The sequence below is a fragment of the Gekko japonicus genome, unplaced genomic scaffold (assembly GCF_001447785.1).
Source record: "Gekko japonicus isolate JY-2015 unplaced genomic scaffold, Gekko_japonicus_V1.1 scaffold429, whole genome shotgun sequence".
Lineage (NCBI taxonomy): Eukaryota > Metazoa > Chordata > Lepidosauria > Squamata > Gekkonidae > Gekko > Gekko japonicus.
The window spans coordinates 587,899-610,215 of NW_015161964.1; the positions used below are offsets into that span (position 1 = coordinate 587,899).

At 43.4% G+C, this 22,317-nt stretch overlaps 1 protein-coding gene across 1 annotated transcript in view; it reads right to left on the reverse strand.

Moving 5' to 3' along the window:
* The window catches only part of LOC107126110 (neurobeachin-like), a 600,691-nt gene that overhangs the window by 527,803 nt on the left and 50,571 nt on the right, over positions 1–22,317 (reverse strand). Inside the window, 5 exon segments of the mRNA XM_015429619.1 lie at positions 161–287; positions 1,740–1,861; positions 2,372–2,467; positions 2,768–2,868; positions 16,440–16,671. Of these exon segments, the coding sequence (XP_015285105.1) occupies positions 161–287; positions 1,740–1,861; positions 2,372–2,467; positions 2,768–2,868; positions 16,440–16,671 (678 nt within the window).

Consider the following 22,317-nt stretch of genomic DNA (forward strand, 5'->3'; position numbering starts at 1 on the left):
GAGTAAGTCAACAACAATGTATTACACCTGTTAGACGATGTTATTGGGTTGTCTGTTTCAGGATCCATCTCAAGATACTGGCTCTCACTCTACTTTGATTTATTTTGTATGATATGGATTTACAGGATTAAAATATTTTAATAAAACAATTTGCACTCACCTTGCGTGGCTGAAAATCATATTTCACACAGTGTTGAAAGCCTTTGCCTTTTGACTTCAGTGATGTAACTATTAAACAGTTGCCAACAAAATGAGCAGAGTACCCAACACCTTTACTAGTGCGAAAACTGAAAGACAATTTAAAAATTACACAGAGAAAATTAAGCTGGTCTGGTAAATCACATTAATAAGTTAATTTTGCATATATTTTAAATAAAAGGTTAAGCCACCATGAGCTATAACCGTATCAAATTTGGCATCTCAATCAATCTCTACTTTGTTAATAGACAGACTACCACATTTTCCCTCTGCCTTGTACTTTACAAGGAACTCATGTGGTTTGATTAGTGCTGGAGAGCCATCTAATTGACTGCTGTTTTTCATATTTACAAAGTTAGAACGTCCCAGTAAATGTTGGTCCATCCTGGAACATATTGTGCACCTAATCTATTTTGTCAGGGGTAAAATGGATTATTTCCCCAAGATGGAAAAATTGGAACATTTTAGAGAATACTAGAAAAGCTCCTGTGATATATGACTGAAATTTTTTTAAGGCAAAGTTTTACTCACTCATTAGATAATGGTTACTTTTTTGTTTACCTTGCAATAATTCCTTTGTATACTTTACATATACAGCATATATTCAAAAATAAGTTAAAATGTGAACAATTTTGGTGACAATATACAATCTGTTTGATAATATATTTTTGTAATTACATTTATTTCCCCCATTGTTATAATCTTTAACTTGAAAACCAAGTATGCTGACAGTGTTATTGTAGGGTTGCAAGGTACCCCTTAGCAACCATCAGGGGATGTATGGTAGGTTCAGACTTTTGGGCAGCAAAGAAAGGCCTAGGTAGGCGACATCACTTCTGGCATGCACCAGAAGTGATGCCATCACATCACCAGCAACGGTGTGGTATCTGGGCAAAACCTCTAAAGTTATTTTTACCATAGAGTTTTTGCCAAAATACCACAGCATTGCCACAGACACAATGACGTCACTTCCAGTGCATGTCAGAAGTGAGATGGCCAAACTGCCACCCTTAGCAACTGGTAAGTCGTCATCGTCCCGTCCCCCCCGCCAGCCAGCTGATCAGGGGTGTGGAGGGGTCCCAGGGTGGGGGATCCTCAGCCCCCAGCAGGGGCCTGGCAAAGTTATGTTACTGCAACTGTTCAAAAATTATACTCTTTTATTTAGTACAGCATAAGTTTGTTTTTTAATTTAAATGTTTACTTTTTCATACTGCTCAGATGACAAAATTAATATATGGTATGCAGCAATTTATTTGTTTGTTTGCTTGTTTTTTCAATTTATACCCTGCCCTCTCTGCCGGGGCAGGCTCAGGGTGGCTTCCATAGGAGATAGATCACATACATAACAATTACAATATCATAAAACCTTCTAAAACCATTCAATATTATAAAGTGCTAGCAAAGATCTGTAGTAATAGTATTGCTTGAGGATGATGGCGACAGTCATAAAAATATCCGTATATATTTGCAGCTCGCTCTCATGTACTGTCCAGCTCTGAATTTTAAAAACAAAGCTGCTAAATACAAATTAATTCACCTACCAATAAAGGTATGGTTTATCCTTATCTACATTAATATTGTTTAATGGATCCATGCGAAACCAGGTGTTAAGCGTAAACCCATTTTGATAAGGCCACTTGGCAATAGGAGGCAATGCAATAGCCTATGAAAAAAGAAAGGAGAAGTAACATGTATTTTGTTATATTGCAAATATTTTACTTTTATTAAAATACAGTTTAGCAATCTCACTACCAACAATGTCCCTGCCATGGCAATTCCCACAAGGACAAGGAAGTTGGGGAAACAAGTGGATCTTTAAAATTCTTCAGCAAGAATTTGTAGGAAATTTTCCATTTCTACTTCCTATCATTTTTTAATTAAAACATTCAGTGCTATAATATACCTAGTAAATGTCTCTCTACTGATGTAGTATGAACAATCAAAAACACAGCATGTTACAAAAATACTACAAATCCTGAATAATACCTTACATTTCACCATGGTCAGTGTATTATGCCACCTTATATCCATGATGTTAAATCATATAAAATATATTAAGTGAACACAAAGAAATAAGAATATATACAATCCATTTCCTCATAGTAAAATAAACGTACAGAGCAGTTGAGGATTTCACTTTAATGGGAAAATACAGTTATTCCTTAAAACTTACTGCAGCACTGCAGCCTGGGAAGTTGAAAAAAGTGTCAGGACCATGTCTTTGTGGCATCTGATTAAGGACTGACAGCAGCTTGACTGCATGCCTAGGCTGTCAAAACAACAAATATGTAGAACATTTTGAGTATAACCAGTGGTTAATGACAATCCTTGAACTATATTAACTATTGGCTACTTCTCCAGCAAGAATGCAGATCAGTTTTTAAGTAGATATCAAAAGAAGCCTTTACAGTATCAAAATCTTGATGCACTTTAAATACAAAGAAGTTTATTACGGCATAAGCTTTCATGGACAAGAAGCTTTTTTCAGATGGATGTAGTGGTATTGTCTTTAGCATCAGCTTTTGACATGGAACACGTCATAAACATCTTTGCATTTCCTACAGCTTACCCAGATTCCATTTTCACCACGCAGCATGCTGAACAAGAGCTTCAACTCCTTGACAGTGATGCTATAGCTGGCAAGAACCCCCAACATATCAACAAGAAGATCTTTAAAGAAAAGTAGACAGAAATATTGTGTAAGTTTTATCAGAGGAATAGTTTACAAGAAACAAACTGTGTTGGTGATTAAAACTAAAGTTTCTGGATGCTAGGCTTCTGCCCTTCAATACCTGATCCTCTGCAAAAAGCTTATAACTACTATTACATGTTGTTGATAAAGTGATTCTTCTTTTAAATGCCTAGTCATGCAACAAAATATTTTAAATACCATCATATCCTGTGTAACTGTAAGGAGCCCATTCTAGCTGTATCTGAAGAAGTGAGCAGTGACTCACGAAAGCTCATACACTGCCACAAGTTCCATTAGTCTTTAAGGTCCTACTGGACTCTTGCTCTTTTCTACTGTAAGGAAGGAAGGTTTGAGCATACAGTTCACTGGCCCACACTGCTCAACAGACTACTGCAAACCACACTACAGGTAAAAGCTGCATGTCGCTAAGAGCTGAAGTGGCAAGGACCACAACTGTCTTGGCCAGCGCGTAATGATGAGGATGCCATTTGTGGAGTCTCTATTTTTCTGATGACCTCAAGTATGAAAGAGAGTGTGAAAAGTATAACATTGGTGGTCAACCTCTGATGTGCAGGATTATCAGCAGAAGGTAGCTGTCACTGATGGGCCATTTGTGGGCCACCATCTCTTTGCAGCTGACGGTACTGTTGTCTTTGCCTGCCACACCGATGCCAATTCAAAAGATATTGTACAGGCAGACTAGATGTTTCAAAGCATCAGATGCACTGCTGCCCTGCTTATTTATGCAGTATATGGTGGTCATGTTGTCTGTGGTCACCTGCAGAACTTAGTACGGCCACCTAGTCTTTGGCCACCTGCAGTACCTAGCCGCACAGCCTGTAGTTGATTTGTAGGCAGCCAGGAGCTACAAGTGTGTTAGGTGCTAGATGAAGGACTGCATCAGGCAATGATGGTGGAAGCTTTATCTAAGATAAGGTAGGCTCTGCCAGAGATAAGAATCCAGCATGAACCCTACTGACTATTGATGCAGCTTCTCTTCACTGATACAAAAGCTCATGGTGTCTAGAGTATGTAAGGGCATTTGCAAATGATGAAGAAGAGATAGATAAAATTGAGCTGCATGAAGCCAGTTGTCTATGTAAGGAAAAAAGATGACCCTTGACAGCAAATATTTCTGTAACCACTGCCAGTGAACATCTTTGGAGCAATGGAGAAATTGAAGGTAACATTTTGTACTGTCCCCCACAGAAAAATGAAGGAAGGTATGATGATGTGGCCAAGCTGAAATGTGGAAGCAGGTATCTCTGAGGTCAACAAAAGATGGATGTTAGGGTCACCACTCTGAACTTCTTGGGTCAGATGTAATCATCACTCCTTCTCAGATGAAGGATAAGGCAGAGACTTCCTTTATTCATTGGAATGGTGACGTTCTTGGAGTAGAACCCTAATCCCCTTTGGGATGGTGGTACTACTTCTATTACCTTTCTCAATGGGAGCGATTCTGTCTCAAGAAGGAGGGTAGGATTTGGGAGACATACATTTGGTCAATTTCCCCTCGCCAAAGAGTTTTGCGCTCCAGGTCAGACCGGTTTCCCTCTCAGGCAGAGTAGCTCGTGGTCCCCCCCCCTTTCCCCCATGCCAGATGATTCCTGCCTTTCCAGATGCTCCTAGAGGACCAGGTAGATGGGTGGGCCATGGGTTCTGAGGGAGCCTTCATGCTTCAGCAAGGAAAGGGGCTGGCCAGCAGGACTTGTAGAAGTTCCAGGCCAGACTGGAGTCCTTACTTGGAAATCACCTTTTTTTGTGTGACGTTGGCAGTGCCCCCTCTGTGCCCTCCCCACTGAAAACTCTCTAGCCACAGGCCTGCCTGTGTCTTCCTGACCACATAGATTACTGCAGACAAAAGGCTCCAAAAATTAGCTGCTGTGATGGTGATGCTGGCTTGAATGCCCATTTCAGATGCTTTCTAGATTGATACTAGATATACTGGCTACATTGCCCCTCCTTTTGGCAATCTGGAATAAGAGAACAGGAGGAGCAAATGGAGTTTTGTATGGAAGTTTGGCAGAGGAGTTTCAGGGAAAGGCAGGAAAGATAGGACCACTTCCTAGAAAAACCCAAAGGGTCGAAGAGGACGTGAAGTGGCGCTGTATGTGAGGAGGAGGTTTATTTGTCAAGAAATATTGGAGGGGGAGGGTGACAGCCCAGAGGAAAGTATCTGGGTGAGAATAAGGGAAGGAAGGATAAATAGTATTGTGGCTGGAGTCTGCTACAGACCTTCTGACCGGGATGAACAGCTTGACAGGGTATCTAAACAACAAGATCTGGTAATTATGGGTGACTTCAACTTCCCTGACATGTGCTGGGAGACAAACTGCAAAGCATGCACAGTCATGCACATTCCTGACCTTTCTGACTGACAATTTCTTTCATCAACAGATGGAGGAAGCTACGAGGGGCTTGGCCATACTAGACTTAATATTGAACAAAAGGCAAGAGATAGTAGATGGGGTGAATGTGGTAGGGACCTTCGGGGGACATGACCATGCCCTCTTAGAATTCCTTCTGCTGTGGGGGACCAAGGAAGTTTGTAGCCACACATGTATGTTAGATTTCAGTAGGGCAGATTTTAATAAACTCAGTTGCATGGTGACAATCATTCCACGGGCAACACTGCTGGAAGGGAAGGGAGCAAGTGAAGGGTGGGCTCTCCTAAAATAAGAGCTCTCGCAAGCTCAAGCCATCACTATTCCAACAAGAAAGAAACATGGCAGGGGATCCAAGAAGCCAATGTGGATGAACAGAAAACTGTGTGATATGCTAATAGAGAAAAAGAAGTTCAAGAATGTTCAAGAAGTATAGACAAGGACATACTTCTAAAGAAGAGTATCTGCAGGAGGGCAGATTCTATCCCAATGTTCAAAAAAGGAAGAAGGGATGACCTAGAAAACTACAGGCTAGTCAGTCTGACCTCTGTCCCTAGGAAGATAGTGGAGCAGATTTTAAAGGGATCAATCTATAAGCATCCAAAAGACAACTTGATGATCCATGGAAGTCAGCACAGATTTGTCCCCAACAGGTTCTGCCAGACCAACCTCATTTCCTTATTCGATCGAGTGATGAACTTACTGGGTAGAGGGAATGCTGTTGATGTTGTTAACCTGGATTTCAGTAAAGCTTTTGACAGGGTTCCCCCTAATGTTCTGATGCGTAAACTAGAGGACTGCAGACTGGACTCTAGGATAGTTAGGTGGATAGGGAACTGGTTGGAGAACCACACTCAGAGAGTAGTTGTCAATGGCATTTCATCTGAATGGAGGGAGGTGTCCAGTGGGGTGCCTGACAGGGCTCGGTTCTGGGCCCGGTACTTTTCAATATTTTTATAAATGATCTGAATGAGAGTGAGGAGGGGCTACTCATTAAATTTGCAGATGACACCAAATTGGGATGAGCAACAGACACACCAGAAGATCTAGAATTCAACTAGATCTGAACACGCTGGAAAAGTGGGTGAATGTGAACAAGATGCAAGTTAACAAAGATAAGTGCCGAGTTCTACATTTGGGTAACAAAAATGAGGAACACACGTACTGGATGGGGGATACGCTTCTGGATAGCAGTGTGTGTGAACAAGATCTTGGGGTATGGGTGGACCGTATGTTAAATATGAGCAGTCAGTGTGATGCAGCAACAAAAAAGGCTAATGCGATCTTGGGGTGTATCAACGGAGACATAACATCCAAATCGCAAATGTCATAGTCTCGCTGTACACTGCATTGGTCAGGCCACACCTGGAGTATTTTGTGCTGTTCTGGAGGCCTCATTTCAAAAAGGATGTGGACAGAATAGAGCAGGTGCAGAGGAGAGCGACAAAGATCTTGGGAGCCCTGGAGACCAAGCCCTATGAAAAAAGGCTGAGGGACTTGGGAATGTTTAGTCTGGAGAAGAGGAGGTTGAGGGGGGACATGATTGCTCTCTTGAAGTATTTGAAGGGCTGTCACTTAGAGGAGGGCAGGGAGCTGTTCCTGTTGGCAGCAGAGGATAGGGCTTGCAATAATGGGTTTAAATTAAGGGTGGGACTGGGAAGGTACTGGCTGGATATTAGGAAAAACTTTTTTACAGTAAGAGTTGTGCAACAGTGGAATCAGCTGCCTAGGGAGGTGGTGAACTCCCCCTCACTGGCAGTCTTTAAGCAGCGGCTGGACAAACACTTGTCAGGGATGCTCTAGGCTGATCCTACATTGAGCAGGGGTTGGACTAGAGGGCCTGTATGGCGCCTTCCACCTCTGTGATTCTATTATTCTATAAGGATTGCAGCAACATCACTGGTGAAGGAGCTGAGGTAGTGACCTGCAAATCTATACCATCTTTGTTTTCTTACCTGAGGTTAATGCTAACTACACTTGTAGCAAGTGTAAATTGGTAACCCTACTGGAGGAGAAGATACAAGAACTTGAGGCACGCTTATCCATACTCCATCTCAGAAGGTGAAGAGTTCATTGACAGAGTGTACAAAGCACTCATGAGAGGACAACAGGGGAGGGGGGGGAAGTGTCTCAGGAAATGGTGGAGAACCAAGCACAGAAAAAGGGCATGTGGAAGAACACAACCTACAGGAGCAGGAAAATCAGGAGATATTCTGAGCCTCTATTGTTAATCAATGGGTTCCAGGCTCTCCCCGAAGATATTGATTCTGGACTAGGGATGAGCACAAATCGGCTAACAAACGGTTCATGATGAATTTTAGCCAGTTCATGGATCACAAACTGCCACCATGAACTTTCATGAAATTTTAGTGCTGTTCATGGAGGTTTGTGAATGGAGACAGACTGACGCTGAACAATTGAACTGTTTACAAAACTCCAAGGGACAAGGAGGGTGACATTCTTCAGCCTTGGAAAAACCAATAGGAACTCTCCAAACATTAACAGGGACTGCCGGCTGCCAACCACAGAGTTCTCAGGAAGCTATATTTATTTATTTATTTATTTTATTTCATTTATACCCCGCCCTCCCCGCATATATATTTGTCAGCTCTGCTCCCACCCTCTTCTCTGTTGGCTGGTGAATCGAAAGAGAGGAACGGAGCTGGCAGAGTCATTGCTTTGCTTTATGCTTCTGATCTGCTCTCTGCTGTTGGGGTTTGGATGTAGAGTGGAGTGGACTCAGGGCTCTGAGCCACAGTCTCTGTGCTCACACTGAGCACTGGGGCTCAGCTACTGGGTGCCTCTCCAGAGGACCCACATTTATAACCCCCACCCCCTCCCATTTGTGATCTGCTCTCTGCTGCTGGGGTTTGGGAGTGGAGTGGACTGAGTTGTCTGAGCCATACAGTCTCTCTGCTCCAGCCAAGCATGGGGCTTAGCTAGTAGGTGCCCCAGACAAGGGGCCACATTTATACCCACCCACTCCTGGCTGCTTGTGAACATCATGAGGGTGAAAGAGGATGAAAGGGGTGCTTGTCATGGGGGGGAAGAAGCCATCGCCCTGCGTACCACAGGCTCCTGTCCCTACGCACCAAACACAGCCTGCCACTGCCCGGAGTCCCACCCCAGCAGGGTATCACTGGGGGTCTTGGAGCCTTCTTCCCCTGCTCTGTCCTTGGGGCTCTCCCAAGAGGAAATAAAGATTTTAGAAATGTCCAGACACCAGAAGTTGCTGAAAGTCTTTGGAGAGGACTCTTGAGAGCCGAGGTTCACAGATTGGTGGGGAAGCACCCTCCCCTTCCACATCCCAACTCCCTGCTGCTCTTGCTGCACCAACCCCCCCCCCCGGCACATTCCAGCCCAGCACCAGAAAGCAGCTATGCCTAATCCCACCTCCTCCAAGCATGGGGCCCCATTTCCAGGCCATGCTGTGGACACATTTCCATACCCTCCCCAGTGACCCCAGTGTGGCAGAGTACCAGGTATGCCACACCCATATCTGCAAGGCACAAACACCCAACATCTGTCTTCCATTCTCCACAGGCACCTGCAAATGGTGCACACCACTTTGCTGCCACGGGGGGAAGGAGTGGCAGCCAGAGGTGTGAGGAAGAGGCCCACTCCTTCTCAGGAGGGACAAGCAGAGGAGGAGCAGAAGGCCCCTCCAAGAAAGACTCCCTGCACTCTGGGTGCCTTAACTGGGACGGACCTCAAGGCAGGCTACCCTCCAAGAGGTAATGCTTCTAGGGACACCGACAGTGCCACCCAAAAGGGCAATTGGGAGAGCTCAGGAAGCACTCATTAGCCTTGTCAGTGAGATGATTGCACTGGATGGCAACCCTTCTCCCTTGTGGAGAATGTACCCTGTCACCGGCTGCTGCATCTGGCTCCCTGGTACTCCAATTCCCTTGTGGAGGACCATAAGCCAGAGAGTCTTGCCTGCCATGCACCCCTCCACAGTGGCACTGGTCAATGGTGAGCTCTCCAGAACACAAGGTCAAACCATCCACTTCACCGTGGACCTCTGGAGCAGCCAGCAGCATGGCTACTGCTCCTTCATTGCCTACTGGTGGCATCCAGAGGACTACTGTCCAGACTATCACCCCAGGCCCCAGTCCACAGTGAAGTCATCCCCCAGATTCGAGGGATGGACAGGGCCTTGGCCTCCACACTGCAGCCAGGCCCTGAGGGGAAGGCTGTACTCCCATGGGTCCAGGCCTCGGCAGAGAGGTTGTAGCTGGACATCACCACCAGGTTGCATCCTCTGTGCTAAGAACAGGAGTACAAGCTGGCCTGTATGTGTGACCCATGGATTAAAAGCAGCATTGCTCTCCGTAATGCAGAGCTCATGGAGTGGAACTGTGAGCTCTGCAAAGAAGTGCAGAGGCTTCAGGCCAGAAGACATGGCCAGAGGGAACAGCGAGTGGAAGAAGCTGGGGTGAGAGGAGGGAGAGGAGGGAGAGGAGGAGCCACAGCCCAGCACCTCTATCTCCAAGAGCCCCAGTACTGGTTGTTGGTAGTGAAGTGGGAGATCAGCAGCAGTGGTGGGGAGGCCAGGCATGACATGGCTGAAGAATTCAGTTGAGGTGATGGTGAGGAAGTACCTTGCTGAGTCCCCCAAGCCCACTTTGGATGATCCCCTCAAATACTGGTCATGCAAGGCTGTCATCTGGGCCAACATCTCTTCCATGGCCATGAATGTCGTCTCCCGCTCTCCCACCAGCATCCAGAGCGAGTGGGTGTTCTCCCATCTGGGAGACCTTCTCAGCCCCCATTGCTCCCACCTGGACCTGGCCAGGGTGGACAAGCTGTCCATCCTGAAAGTCAACCTCCCCTAGTGGAATAAAATCCAGGCCTAGTGATGTGGCCCCCCACTCCTCCTCCTCTCTGGGTGACCCAGCATGCAGCATATGGGCTACGCCCTTGGCACTTGGGTGGGAGGAGGGCCTCCTCCCCCCGGTGGGGGTGGGCTGGCCCCACACCCAAACCAAACAACATCTACTTCATCAGAAAACACCCACCTCATAGTACAATACCTACCTCATGGAACAACATCCACCTACATCAACAAACATCTGCCTGTACAAGCAAGTCCCTGTTTGACTACCCCTTTCCATTGCATTTGTACAATTCACAATCACAACAGATGGTCTCTTATGTGTTCCACTAATGGTGAAAAACCAGAAATTTCACCTGGGGTTGAGCTGTGATCAGAGAATCTATGTGTTTGGGCCTGTGGGGGCCTATGATCAGCATGACCAACTTCCCTTTCTTGTGGTAGCTGGCGGGGGGTGGGGTCTGCCAAGATAACATGGGGTTATTTTGGGAAGCCCCTGTCAAAACTCCTGGGATGCCTGGTCTGCCTTTTTGTCCTTCATAATAACCTGTCTTTGTATTGGGGGTGGCCCTGCCAGCTTCCTATCTGTTTCCATGTATCTGCAGAATAGAACAACGCATCCCGAAGGATAGGTGCACTCGGAACTTGGTGAAAAGTAGAATAATACTGCCATGTTGGTGGGTGTGCTCTGCAACACCTTAGCTAGTGGGTTCCTCGGCTGAGTACTCAACTGCCAAATCAGCCTTTTACCACCTTTGGTTGATCAGGCAGTTGGTTCCCTTCCTCGAATGCAACGACTTGGCAACAGTGATAGACGCGATAGTCACCTCGAGACTGAACTACTGTAATGCTCTCTACATGGGGCTGCCCTTGTCACAAATCTGGAGGCTACAGCTAGTACAAAATGGTCAGGGCCTACATACCTGAGGGACCGCCTTTCCCCACATATTCCCCAGAGAGCACTGCAATCAGGGTCCCAAAATTGCATGACCCTCCCAGGTCTCAAGGAGGCCAGACTGGCTATAACCAGGTCCGGGGTTTTCTCAGTGGTGGCTCTGTTCTGGGAACACACTCCCAGAAGAGATCAGGGCCCTGCAAGACCTTATGCAGTTCCGCAGGGCCTGTAAAATGGAGTTCTTCCACCAAGCTTTTAATCAAGGAACCACCCCCAACAGTTGAAGGATAGAGAGCCCTGCCCCCTGGAATTTCCAACAACAGCCTGTGCCAGTCGCCTAAAGGAAGATGTATGACTCGATTGTGAGAACAGATTATCGAATATGGCTGCCATTGTTAAATAGCAATAATGAGTACTAGCACTTTATAATGCCAGATGGTTTTAGAAGGTTTTAATACTGTTTTCTAACTATTCTTTATGTGTCTTTTTATGTAAGCCGTCCTGAGCCAGCCTCAGCTGGGAGGGCGAGATATAAATCTGATATATAAATAAATACATACATAAATTTATTACACACTCCCAGCTGCTGTAGGGGTACTTTGGGGGACTCCCTTCAACATTCTGGGGGTGTCTGCCTTTCCATTTGTCCATTGAATACTAGCTGTGTGTTTCAGCGGGGGGGGGGGGGGGTGTGGGCATTGTGGGCATGCTTTGAGTTTCCAGTGGACTCAAGGCTTCAAGCCACATACATTGATGCACGCTTTGGGGGTTGGGTGTCAGGGGTGGACTCAGGGCATTCAGCCACCACATCTCAGGGCTTCAGGCCACCACATCTACATGCATTGTTGCACCCTTCAGTGTTTGGCTGTCAGGGTTGGACTTGGGGCTTTAAGCTACCATATCTACATACTTTATTGCACACTTTGGTCTTCGGCTGTCGGTTGGACTCAGGGCTTTGAGTCACCACGTCTACATGCACCATTGCACACTGGTTTGGGACTGAGATTAAGGTGGACCACCATGTCTACATATATCTCAGGAAGGAGATAAATGTGAAGTTCTGCATTTAGGTAGGAAAAATCAAATGCATAATTACAGAATGGGGGAGACTTGTCTTGGCAGTAGTATGTACGGAAAGGATCTAGGGGTCTTAGCAGACCATACACTGAACATGCATCAGCAGTGTGATGCAGTAGTAGTAGTAGTTGTTGTTGTTGTTGAGTCACACAGTCGAGTCTGACTCTTCGCTACCCCATGGACCACATCACGCCAGGCCCTCCTGTCCTCCGGAGTTTGTTTAATTTCATATTGGTTGCATTGATAACACTGTCTAACCATCTCAGCCTTTGCCATCCCCTTCTTCTTTTACACCTTCGATCTTTCCCAGCATCATGGTCTTCTCCAGTGAGTGCTCCCTTCTCATTTGGTGGCCAAAGTATTTGAGCTTCAGCTTCAGTATCTGGCCTTCCAGGGAACAATCAGGGTTGATTTATTTTAGGATTGACTGATCTGATCTCCTTGCAGTCCAAGGGACTCTCGAGAGTCTTCTCCAGCACCATAATTCAAAAGCATCTATTCTTCGGTGCTTGGCCTTCCTTATGGTCCAATTCTCGCAGCCATACATTACTACCATACGGACTTTTGTTGGCAGGGTAATGTCTCTACTTTATATTATGCTGTCTAGGTTTGCCATTGTTTTCTTCCCAAGGAGCAGGTGTCTTTTAATTTCATGGTTACAGTTACCATCTGCAGTGATCTTGGATCCCAGGAACATGAAGTCTGTCACTGCTTCCATGACTTTCCCTTCTATTTGCCAAGGAGTAATGGGGCCGGATACCATGATCTTAGTTTTTTTGATGTTCAGTTTCAAGCCAACGTTTGCGCTCTCCTCTTTCACACTTAGCAAGAGGCTCTTGAGGTCCTCTTCACTTTCTGCCATTAGAGTGGTATCGTCTGCATATCTGAGTTGTTGATCTTAATTCCGGCTTGTGATTCATCCAGGTCGACTTTTCCCATGATGTACTTTGCATATAAATTAAAGCAGGGTGACAATATACATCCTTGTCATACTCCTTTTCCTATGGTAAACCAATCAGTTGTTCCATATCCAGTTCTAACTATCGCTTCTTGACCCTTATACAGGTTTCTCAAGAGACATGTGATATGGTCTGGCACTCCCATCTCTTTAAGGACTTGCCATAGTTTGTTGTGATCCACACAATCAAAGGCTTTAGTGCAGTGAATGAAGCAGAAGTAGATGTTTTTCTGGTACTCCCTTGCTTTCTCCATAATCCAGTGAATGTTGGCAATTTGATCCCTCATTCCTCTCCCTCTTCGAAACTCAGCTTGTACTTCTGGCAGTTCTCTATCCATGTACTGCTGAAGCCTAACTTGTAGGATCTTTAAGAACATAAGAACATAAGAGATGCCAATGTTGGATCAGGCCAAAGGCCCATCCAGTCCAACACTCTGTATCACACAGTGCCATCAGGAGGTCCACCAGTGGGGCCAGGACATTAGAAGCCCTCCCACTGTTGACCCCCCCATGACCTTGCTAGCATGTGAAATGAGTGCAGTTGAGCGATAGTTTGAATATTCCTTGGCATTGCCCTTCTTTGGGATTGGAATGTGAACTGACCTTTTCCAATCCTGTGGCCACTGCTGCGTTTTCAAAATTTGCTGGCATACTGATGGTGCTGATTGCTGTCTCCTGTACAATGCCACAAACCTCCATCCATAGTTCTTCAGGCACTCTGTCTATCAAATCTAATCCCTTAAACCAATTCTTCACCTGCACTGTATATTCATAAGGGATGTGATCTAGGACAAACCTGAATGGCCTAGTGGTTTTCCCAACTTTCTTCAGTTTAAGCCTGAATTTTGCAATGAATAGCTCATGATCTGAGCCACAGTCAGCTCCAGGTCTTGTTTTTGCTGACTGTATAGAGCTTCTCCATCTTTGACTGCGTGATGCAGTAGCTAAAAAGGCAAATGCAATTTTAGGCTGCATCAAAACAAGTATGGTGTCCAGATCATGCGAAGTAATGATATTGCTTTACTCTGCTCTGGTTAGACCTCATGTAGAGCACTGTGTTTAGTTTTGGGCACCAGAATTTAAGAAGGATGTAGACAAGCTAGAACATGTTCAGAGGAAAGCAATGGAGATGGTGAGGGGTCTGGAAACCGTCCTATGAGGAAAAGTTGAAGGAGCTCAGTATGTACAGCCTAGAGAGGAGATGGCTGAGAGGTGATACAATAACCATTTTCAAGTACTTGAAGGGCTGTCATACAGAGAATGGTGCAGGGTTGTTTTCTGTTGCCCCGGAAATTCGGACCAGAACCAATGGGTTGAAATTAAATCAAAAGCATTTTTGGCTAAACATTAGGAAGAATTTCCTGACAGAGCAGTTCCTCAGCGGAACAGCTTCCTCAGGAAGCAGTGGGCTCTCCTTCTATGGAGGTTTTTAAGCAGAGGCTAGATCAGGGGTGGCCAAACTGCAGTTTGGGAGCTGCATGCGGCTCTTTCACGCAGTCTAATTTAATGTTAATAAAAAGCAAAGTTGCATATTTTGAAATAAAAACCTGCGTGTGATATTTGTTCATGTCTTGCAGCTCTCAGACATCTTATGTTTATTACCAATGCAGGGCTCTGGGCAATGTACATCATTCATAAAAACATCAAGATAAAACAATTAAAACATTAATAACATATTTCAAACAAAAATATGGTGTATATTAATTGGTCCCATTTCAGACTGCCAGCTGCTTTACAGGCAGGGGAGAGGAGGGCAAAGCAGATGAGAAGTAAAGTAGAGTAAAGAGCCAATGGCAGAAAAAACAGGTTGCTTACCTGTAACTGATAATCTTCTAGTGGTCATCTGTGCAGTCACACACTGAATTCTGTGCCTGTGCTGGACAGTGTGTGGCCTGCACAGAGACCACAAAGAAGATCCATCCATACCTATTAGCAGACATTATCTGCCATTGCTTGCCAATCCCTGCCCTCCAACACCAAGGTGTAATATAATAATGCCTGAAGCATTAAAATAAAAGCAGCCATTCATAATAAAAGCAGCCATTCATAATTTCATTTTAATCACAGCTAGAACATTTAATTTTCTGCTTAAATCAAATGTAATTTTTATCACTGTTTTTATTTACCATGATCTAAGAGACTTAATAGCTATATTTGACTTGAGTAGTAAAAATGTTGTGACACAATATTTTACTTTCTGCAAGGTTTTATCAGGTTGAGTTTTAGTTTTTAAAACAAAAAGAATGTGCTTATTTTATGCAAGTGATATTTTAGATTCATTATTTGCAGAAATTAGCTTAAAAATATAACCAAGTCTGCATGTAGTAACCAAGTGTGCATGTAGTACACCACCCAGCCTGTTCCTTTAGTTGGGTACATGATCCAAACCACAGAACCCTAAACGCTAGTGAAAATATCCTGATGCTTAAAATGGGGTACAAGTGGTAAGCAACATGTCACCACCTGCTTCCCCCCCCTCCCCGTCCACTCCCCAAACACACCCAGAGCTCATTACATACTCTTGTACCATGCACTGGTAGAAGTTACTGCTTTGGGATGCAGGGAGCACCAACATCATAACAACTTCAGTGGGAAAGTGTGAAGTTGAAAGAAAAACAGCAAACCTCCCATTTTGAGAAGATGGTAATCTGAAGAATCACAACATTTCTTCTAAATACATTTTGCAAAAATGAAGCAAAAATTATTTACATATTTTAAAAAAAATAAGCAGTAAACAAACCAAGTAAAAACAGTACCCGCAAAAACAATGTGAAAAGTTTTGTGAATACATTATAAAATTGCTCCATATTGTCTACACTCTAAAGAAACTGTTCTGGAAAGACATTTTTACATCAACACTATCATTAGTTACAACCAATCAAGGTTAAGACTTTTTTTCAGATTTAACTTGAGACTTGGCAAATAATATGCTTACATAAGAAGCTTTACTCTGAAAAGTTTCAGAACTCTGGTAAAAGGCAAACTTACAGAAAAAGTTTGTTTTCACGTAGGCAAACCCTTCCTCGGATTTAATTGCATTTAAACACATACTTCACAATTTACACTTAAGACATAATAAGCCTTCTAAAAGAATCCCAGCATTTTTGAGAAAGAACGTAAGAAAAGTCCCTCAGAACTAGTAATTATAAACACCTCTTTTCAAAGCACACATAATTTCATAAATAGCAAACCCTTTTGACATTTGTAGGACACTAAAACATTGCTGATAAAATTAATGAGGCAAGTGTTCGCTAATTGCTTATGAGGGCCAGTTTGTCTGTCCCCACTCCATGCCTCACCAACAACTGAGATAACATACTTCAACTGTAATTAACCAGTTAATCTGCAATGTACAAAAATATTTAGATTATACTCATCAGTCTGGTGGCTTATACCTGCAATCATATCATCCACAGTACTCATCTTCAACAGCACTTGTTCAATTAAACCAACTTCTGTGCTGGTCTGTAAATTGCGGACGCTTTTACGAAGGATGGCGGTGAACATACTCCAGATTTCTGCTTGACATGTTACATCACAGTGCTCTAAAAGTTCTGACATACATGTTATGCTTTCTGCATCTTGGATTATAAAGTTCATCTCTAGATCGAATTCTCCACCAACCAGCTGAAAATAAAATACAAAAAAAGAGAAAAAGTTTATTTACAAATTAAATTCTGACAAGATTTTGAGAGAGCAGCTAAAACATTCTTGAGGCTTACTGAACCTACGTTTCCTAGGGCTGAATCCAATATTTCTACTTCCCTTTTGTATTCTCAAAAGGCACATAGAGAAGCAACTCAGCAAATGGCTGCAGGTTTGTACCATTGTCATGTTATGCTAATAGCCAAACTGAGATATTAGCAACTATCTTATATTTGCCCTTTACACATACTGTTTGTCACAGTTCCATGCATGTTGAACATACAGGAGCGATGTATATTTACTGCCATGTGATGCATGAACCAGTCCTGAAATTATTTATTAAGCAAAATTCAGTGGTTTCTTCGGTATATCTTAAACTTGTATCTGATCTACACATTAAGGAAACAGTTAACCCTTGTCTGTTTCTATTATGCTACACTTATTTTAAAAATTCAAGCAGAAATTGTTGCAGGTCCATTGGAAACGCCAGCAGGGGGATGAGGGGAACCTTCCAGGAGCAGGAAGTGACATTGTGCAATGTGCCTACAGCACCCGGAAGTGACATAGACATGTTGGTGATGTCAGGAGCGACACTCTGGTTTTGGGGCAAAACTATGGTAAAATCAGCCTCATACCAGGTGATGTAGTAGTAAGTTTATTGTATATGGCCACTGGCCGTTACAATCTCCCTTATAAATAAAAGCCGAATGGTGGTGGCACTTCTCTAGAACATTCCACACGCTCCAAAATCAGTTCTCTCTCTGATGTGTCATTCAGAGGGTCTCCCTATCCACTGGCTGCTTTGCCTGAGTCCTGCCTCCAACATTCTAAACATTTTGCTAATCCTCCCCCCCCCATAGCCAGTCAAAACACAGAGGTTATTTGCATATGCAGCCTCATTGGCCTCTGCCTCGGAACACAGAGGTTATTTGCATATGCGACTTGACTGGCTTTTGCCTCTAACATTCTAAACAGTTTTGCTGTTCTGAGGTCCAATCTCCAGGTGAGGGCTGGAGATCACTCAGAATTTCAACTGCTTTTCAGATGGCAGAGATCAGTTCCCCTGGAGAAAATGGAGGCCCGGTATCCTTATATGCTGCTGAGGTGGCCCCCGTATGACAGCCAATATGACGTAGCAGTCAGGGCTTCAGAGCATGGGAGAGGCTGCAGGTGTGTGGGGGGTGGAAAGCTGAAGAGTGAGGGGGAAATAAAGGTAGGTTGATGATTGGCTGGGCAGGAGATAAGGGTTGCCAACTCCTGGTGGGAAATTCCTGGAGATTTAAGGGATGGAGCCTGGAGAGGGTGAGGTTTCAGGAGGCGTGGGACCTTGGACAGGTACAAAGCCATAGACTCCACCCTCCAAACCAACTATTCCCTTCTGGGGAACCATCTTTGCCAATCTCCAGGTGAGGGCTGGAGATCACTCAAAATTACAACTGTTCTTTAGGTAGCAGAGATCAGTTCTTCTGGAGAAAATGGTGGACTCAGTGTCATTATACCCTGCTGAGGTAGCCACAGCAAATTGACACTGAGTGTCCAAGGCCGGGGCACCCGCCCAGAGCTTCTTTCTAGAGGCCTGTATTTATTTCCACAACGAGCCTTTTTCCTAGTATAAAATATACACAATATAAATTTAAGGTTCAAAAATACTGTTCTAAAAACAAAACCTTCAGGATTAGATTGTATAACATTTCAACAAATAAAACAATCAAAATTCTAAAATCTTAGAAGCTATGCTACCAGTTTTATAGCTCTATGTTAAACGATACTAGAAACAGCCTTGGATCTAACTTTTCTGGCTGCAATCTTCGGTCGGGGACACAACACCGCCTGGTGATTCCAGGCCCCCGGGAGGCAAAGCTTGCTGCGACCAGGGCCAGATCCTTCTCAGTGGCGGCACCCACCTGGTGGAATGAGCTCCCGGAGGAGATCAGGGCCCTGTGGGACCTTATGCAGTTCCGCAGGGCCTGCAAGACGGAGCTCTTCCGCCAGGCTTTTATATAGGGGCCGCCAATTCTTCTACTACCACCACTGAAACAACGGGGTTGGGAGCGGTCCCTGAAAGAACTGCCATAAATCTGCATGGCACTGATGATGCTGGACTGGCTTGGACCATCGACAGGACAATTTCACCTAAGGAAATGATCGATACCATCCTCAGAGACCATCTTGTTTGTATGGAGCACTTTATTTGTTTTGTTGTGATTTAATAGTTTTTACTGGTTTACATTGTTTTTATGTATGGGCTTAGGCCCCTGTGTAAGCTGCCCTGAGCCCGTTCGCGGGGAGGCGGGGTAAAAATGCAATAAATAAATAAATAAATCACAAAAAGAGCCACCTTGCAAGTAACCAGGGGTACATATCCGACAAGAGAAAAACCAACTTTCATTGTCAGGTAAGTTGCAAAGTTGGCTTAAAATTCCAGATAGAAATCTGCATCTTAGGTATGAATATAAAGGACAAATCATAATGTAATGGAATCTTCCACTGCGGTACCACATACGCACACACACTGTTCCTGTGGTTTGTTGGTGTACCTTCCAAGCAGCACTTCAGTGGGCATGGATTGAAAGCAAAGGGCGGTAAATGCCACTCTTAAACTGCGGGCTGCACTGTCTGACAAATAGGAGGTTCTTAAGTGATCTTTTTTAATCCGATGATACCATGGTGCAGATATTGACTGGAATATTAACTTTTTGTCTAGAAGAGCATCCTCATTATATACCCATTGATGCAAGTCCCGGATATTTACAAAAGATCTGGATAAGTCATCAGGCACAGAGTATCGTGAAACCAGGTGATATAGGCACGTTGAGTTTATTTTCAGCTATTAGGATGGGAAGAAGCCCACAAAACTAGGCAATCCCCCACCCCCAACTGGGGAATGGCAACCCTAAGTCATGCCCAAGCCAATCCTATCATAAATTTCAAGTAAAGCAGCTACTCAAATGGCAGATCTTAGGTGCTATTGAACAGCAATATTTTTTTTATCTCTTAAAGATACCTATAACCTGTTCAGAGGTGGCGTGTGTTATGTTGCCTCTTTGACTTCCTTCGCATTCCCTACTTATTTTCGCTGCCATCGAAGTTTCTTGCCTTAGAATTCTTAGCTGGACTTCAGAATGGCTTCGTATAATGAGAAGAATGACAGAACATTCAGTGCATGGGGGTGGCTCTGAGATAAAAAGGGGTTCCTCACTCGAAATAAAACAGCTGTCTCTTAAACATGAATAGAGTTTGTAAGTAAACAGCATAACGGTTAAGGAGCATATCAGTTTCGGATAGCTACATAAGCGTAATGGTTCCAGGTAGGGGTACAGTTATTTTTGTTTCTCTAAAGCTCCTTTAATAGAAGAGCCACAAAACTTAATTTTCCTAATTTGTCACTTCAACTAGTAACTTTCACACAGAACACAGGCTTATTTTCCTCATTTGCTTCCTAGGCTCATAACTTCCACAAAGAACAAAGATCTCTCACAGCACTCTATGGCACCTCACTCAGTCTCTACTCTCCACACACACTGTCTCTTACACAAAGCCTCTCAAATCCAACCAGTCAACTCTGCCCCCTAGAGTACACCTACCATCCATTCATAACACACTTCAATCACCCACCCAGCTCTCCACTTGCTTACTCTGCAAACCATAAACTGGTACTTGGCAACTTGAAAATATTAAGCTGCTCCTAAGAGCAAAAACATGCAATTTCAAGGAATTGCATGCCCATATTTAAAACTGTGAAAACATATAAAGGCCCTGTGATGATAAAGATAAATATTATGATCCACAAGTCACTATTCCTCTTCTTAACCTAATTAAAACTAAGAGGTTAACTCTCAGACACACTGATATAATAAGATACCCAAAATTTCTGTAGGCTTCTATGTAGATAATTCACATTCACCTTCCAGTTCTGCCCTACCAATTCTGTCTATGTAAGAGCTCTGACATCATGTACCTATCACACACCTGGCCAAAGTGGATCCTGCAAGCTCAGTAGTACCGGTCTGTGTTGCTGCAAGTACACAATTGCCTTGATTAGAACTCAATATTTACGTCTAATAGTCTGATAGGAAGATAGTCTGATCTTTTCATCTGACACTGTTACCTAGAACTCAAAACTGTCTGATCCCAAGACTTGGGAAATGTACAACAGTTGAAGAAGTTACATAATTATAGCGCTTTGTAAAAAAAAAAAAAAACACAGACATTATGTCACTGTTAGAGAACTCAGGATATACACAAGTCCCTTAACATTACAGAGATAGTTCATAACAGTCATAAAGCCTGTCATGTAAATAGAACTAAAACATTTTCATTGAACAATTAAATTGTTTGAATATCAGATGTAAAGAAATAGTTTCCTTATGTTTTCTACTGTCCCTACAAAAGATGTTATGAACAATGAAAACAATACACAACAAAACTCTTACCTCTAAAGCTCAGTTATCCTAAACATGTAACTCAAATATCATAGCTGGCAATACATTGTAAGAGTGAGGACCTTCTTAGTAACAGAAATGGTACAATACGTCAGTTTTTCTACAGCATCTAATAAATTCCTCCTGCAGTATCAATCTTAATTTTTTATTCTTGATGGAATATTAAGTGCCTGATTTATGTCAGATCTTTAGTAACTATTAACTCTTCTGAATTACTACTTTATACTTGACCGAAATTATACTACTTTAACAGTCTGTAATGTCCTTAATTCAATAGCAAGGAAAACAACAGAAAAAAACATTTCCAGACTGGACCAAGATTTCTTTCATTTTCTACTGTCTGAGCAAACAAAGCTTCGTTTTTCCTCCTATGTAAAATTAATTTGTTTCTCCCTGCAAAGAGAAGATTTACCCAAAATATAGTTAACACCTTTGCAACTTGCTATGTATTCAGAAAAGCTGCTACAATGGCCAAACAGGTCTTGCACAACAGCATAAAATACAGGAGACAAACATATGACAATTGTACAGAACAGGCTACTGTCCAAGGACTCTCAACTCCCTCCAAGTGGACATATAACTCAACTTCCACAAAATTCCATACATCAAGGACATGTACAACCTTGTTAAAACAAGCAGCTGCTACAGGCAAGGAGTCTGCAATTACAGGTTGAAAGGAACAAAAGTTTGAGATATCATTCTCATTGTACCTAAAATAGTTCTAATCTGATTATACTTTCATCATTTCGTTATAACTTTGCTATACACATCATGCGCCAACTCTATAACTTTATATATGGTACTTTCTGTTTGGGCGCCTACTCCCTAAAAAATAATCTTACACTCAAAGAGACTCATCATAGGGAATTGTTCACACAGCTCACAATATGATTCTATGGGAGCTGGAAAACTTCAACAGGGACTTAGAGTTGTCTTTCTGTAACACAGTTTTGCTGAATCACTGGACACTGGAATGACTGAATGCAATCCTGGAGCATTTAACAAGGAAAATGTTATTAATCCATATCCACAAACCACCCAGCCTCCTTGCTACATAGATTCCATGGAGCTCAGGTTTTATTAAATCATGTTTTATTCTATAAATGTTGTTTATTGTGTAAACTATAAAACTGGTTATATGTTTGGTCAAATGACTGTAACAACAAAGAACTGAACTGAAAATTCC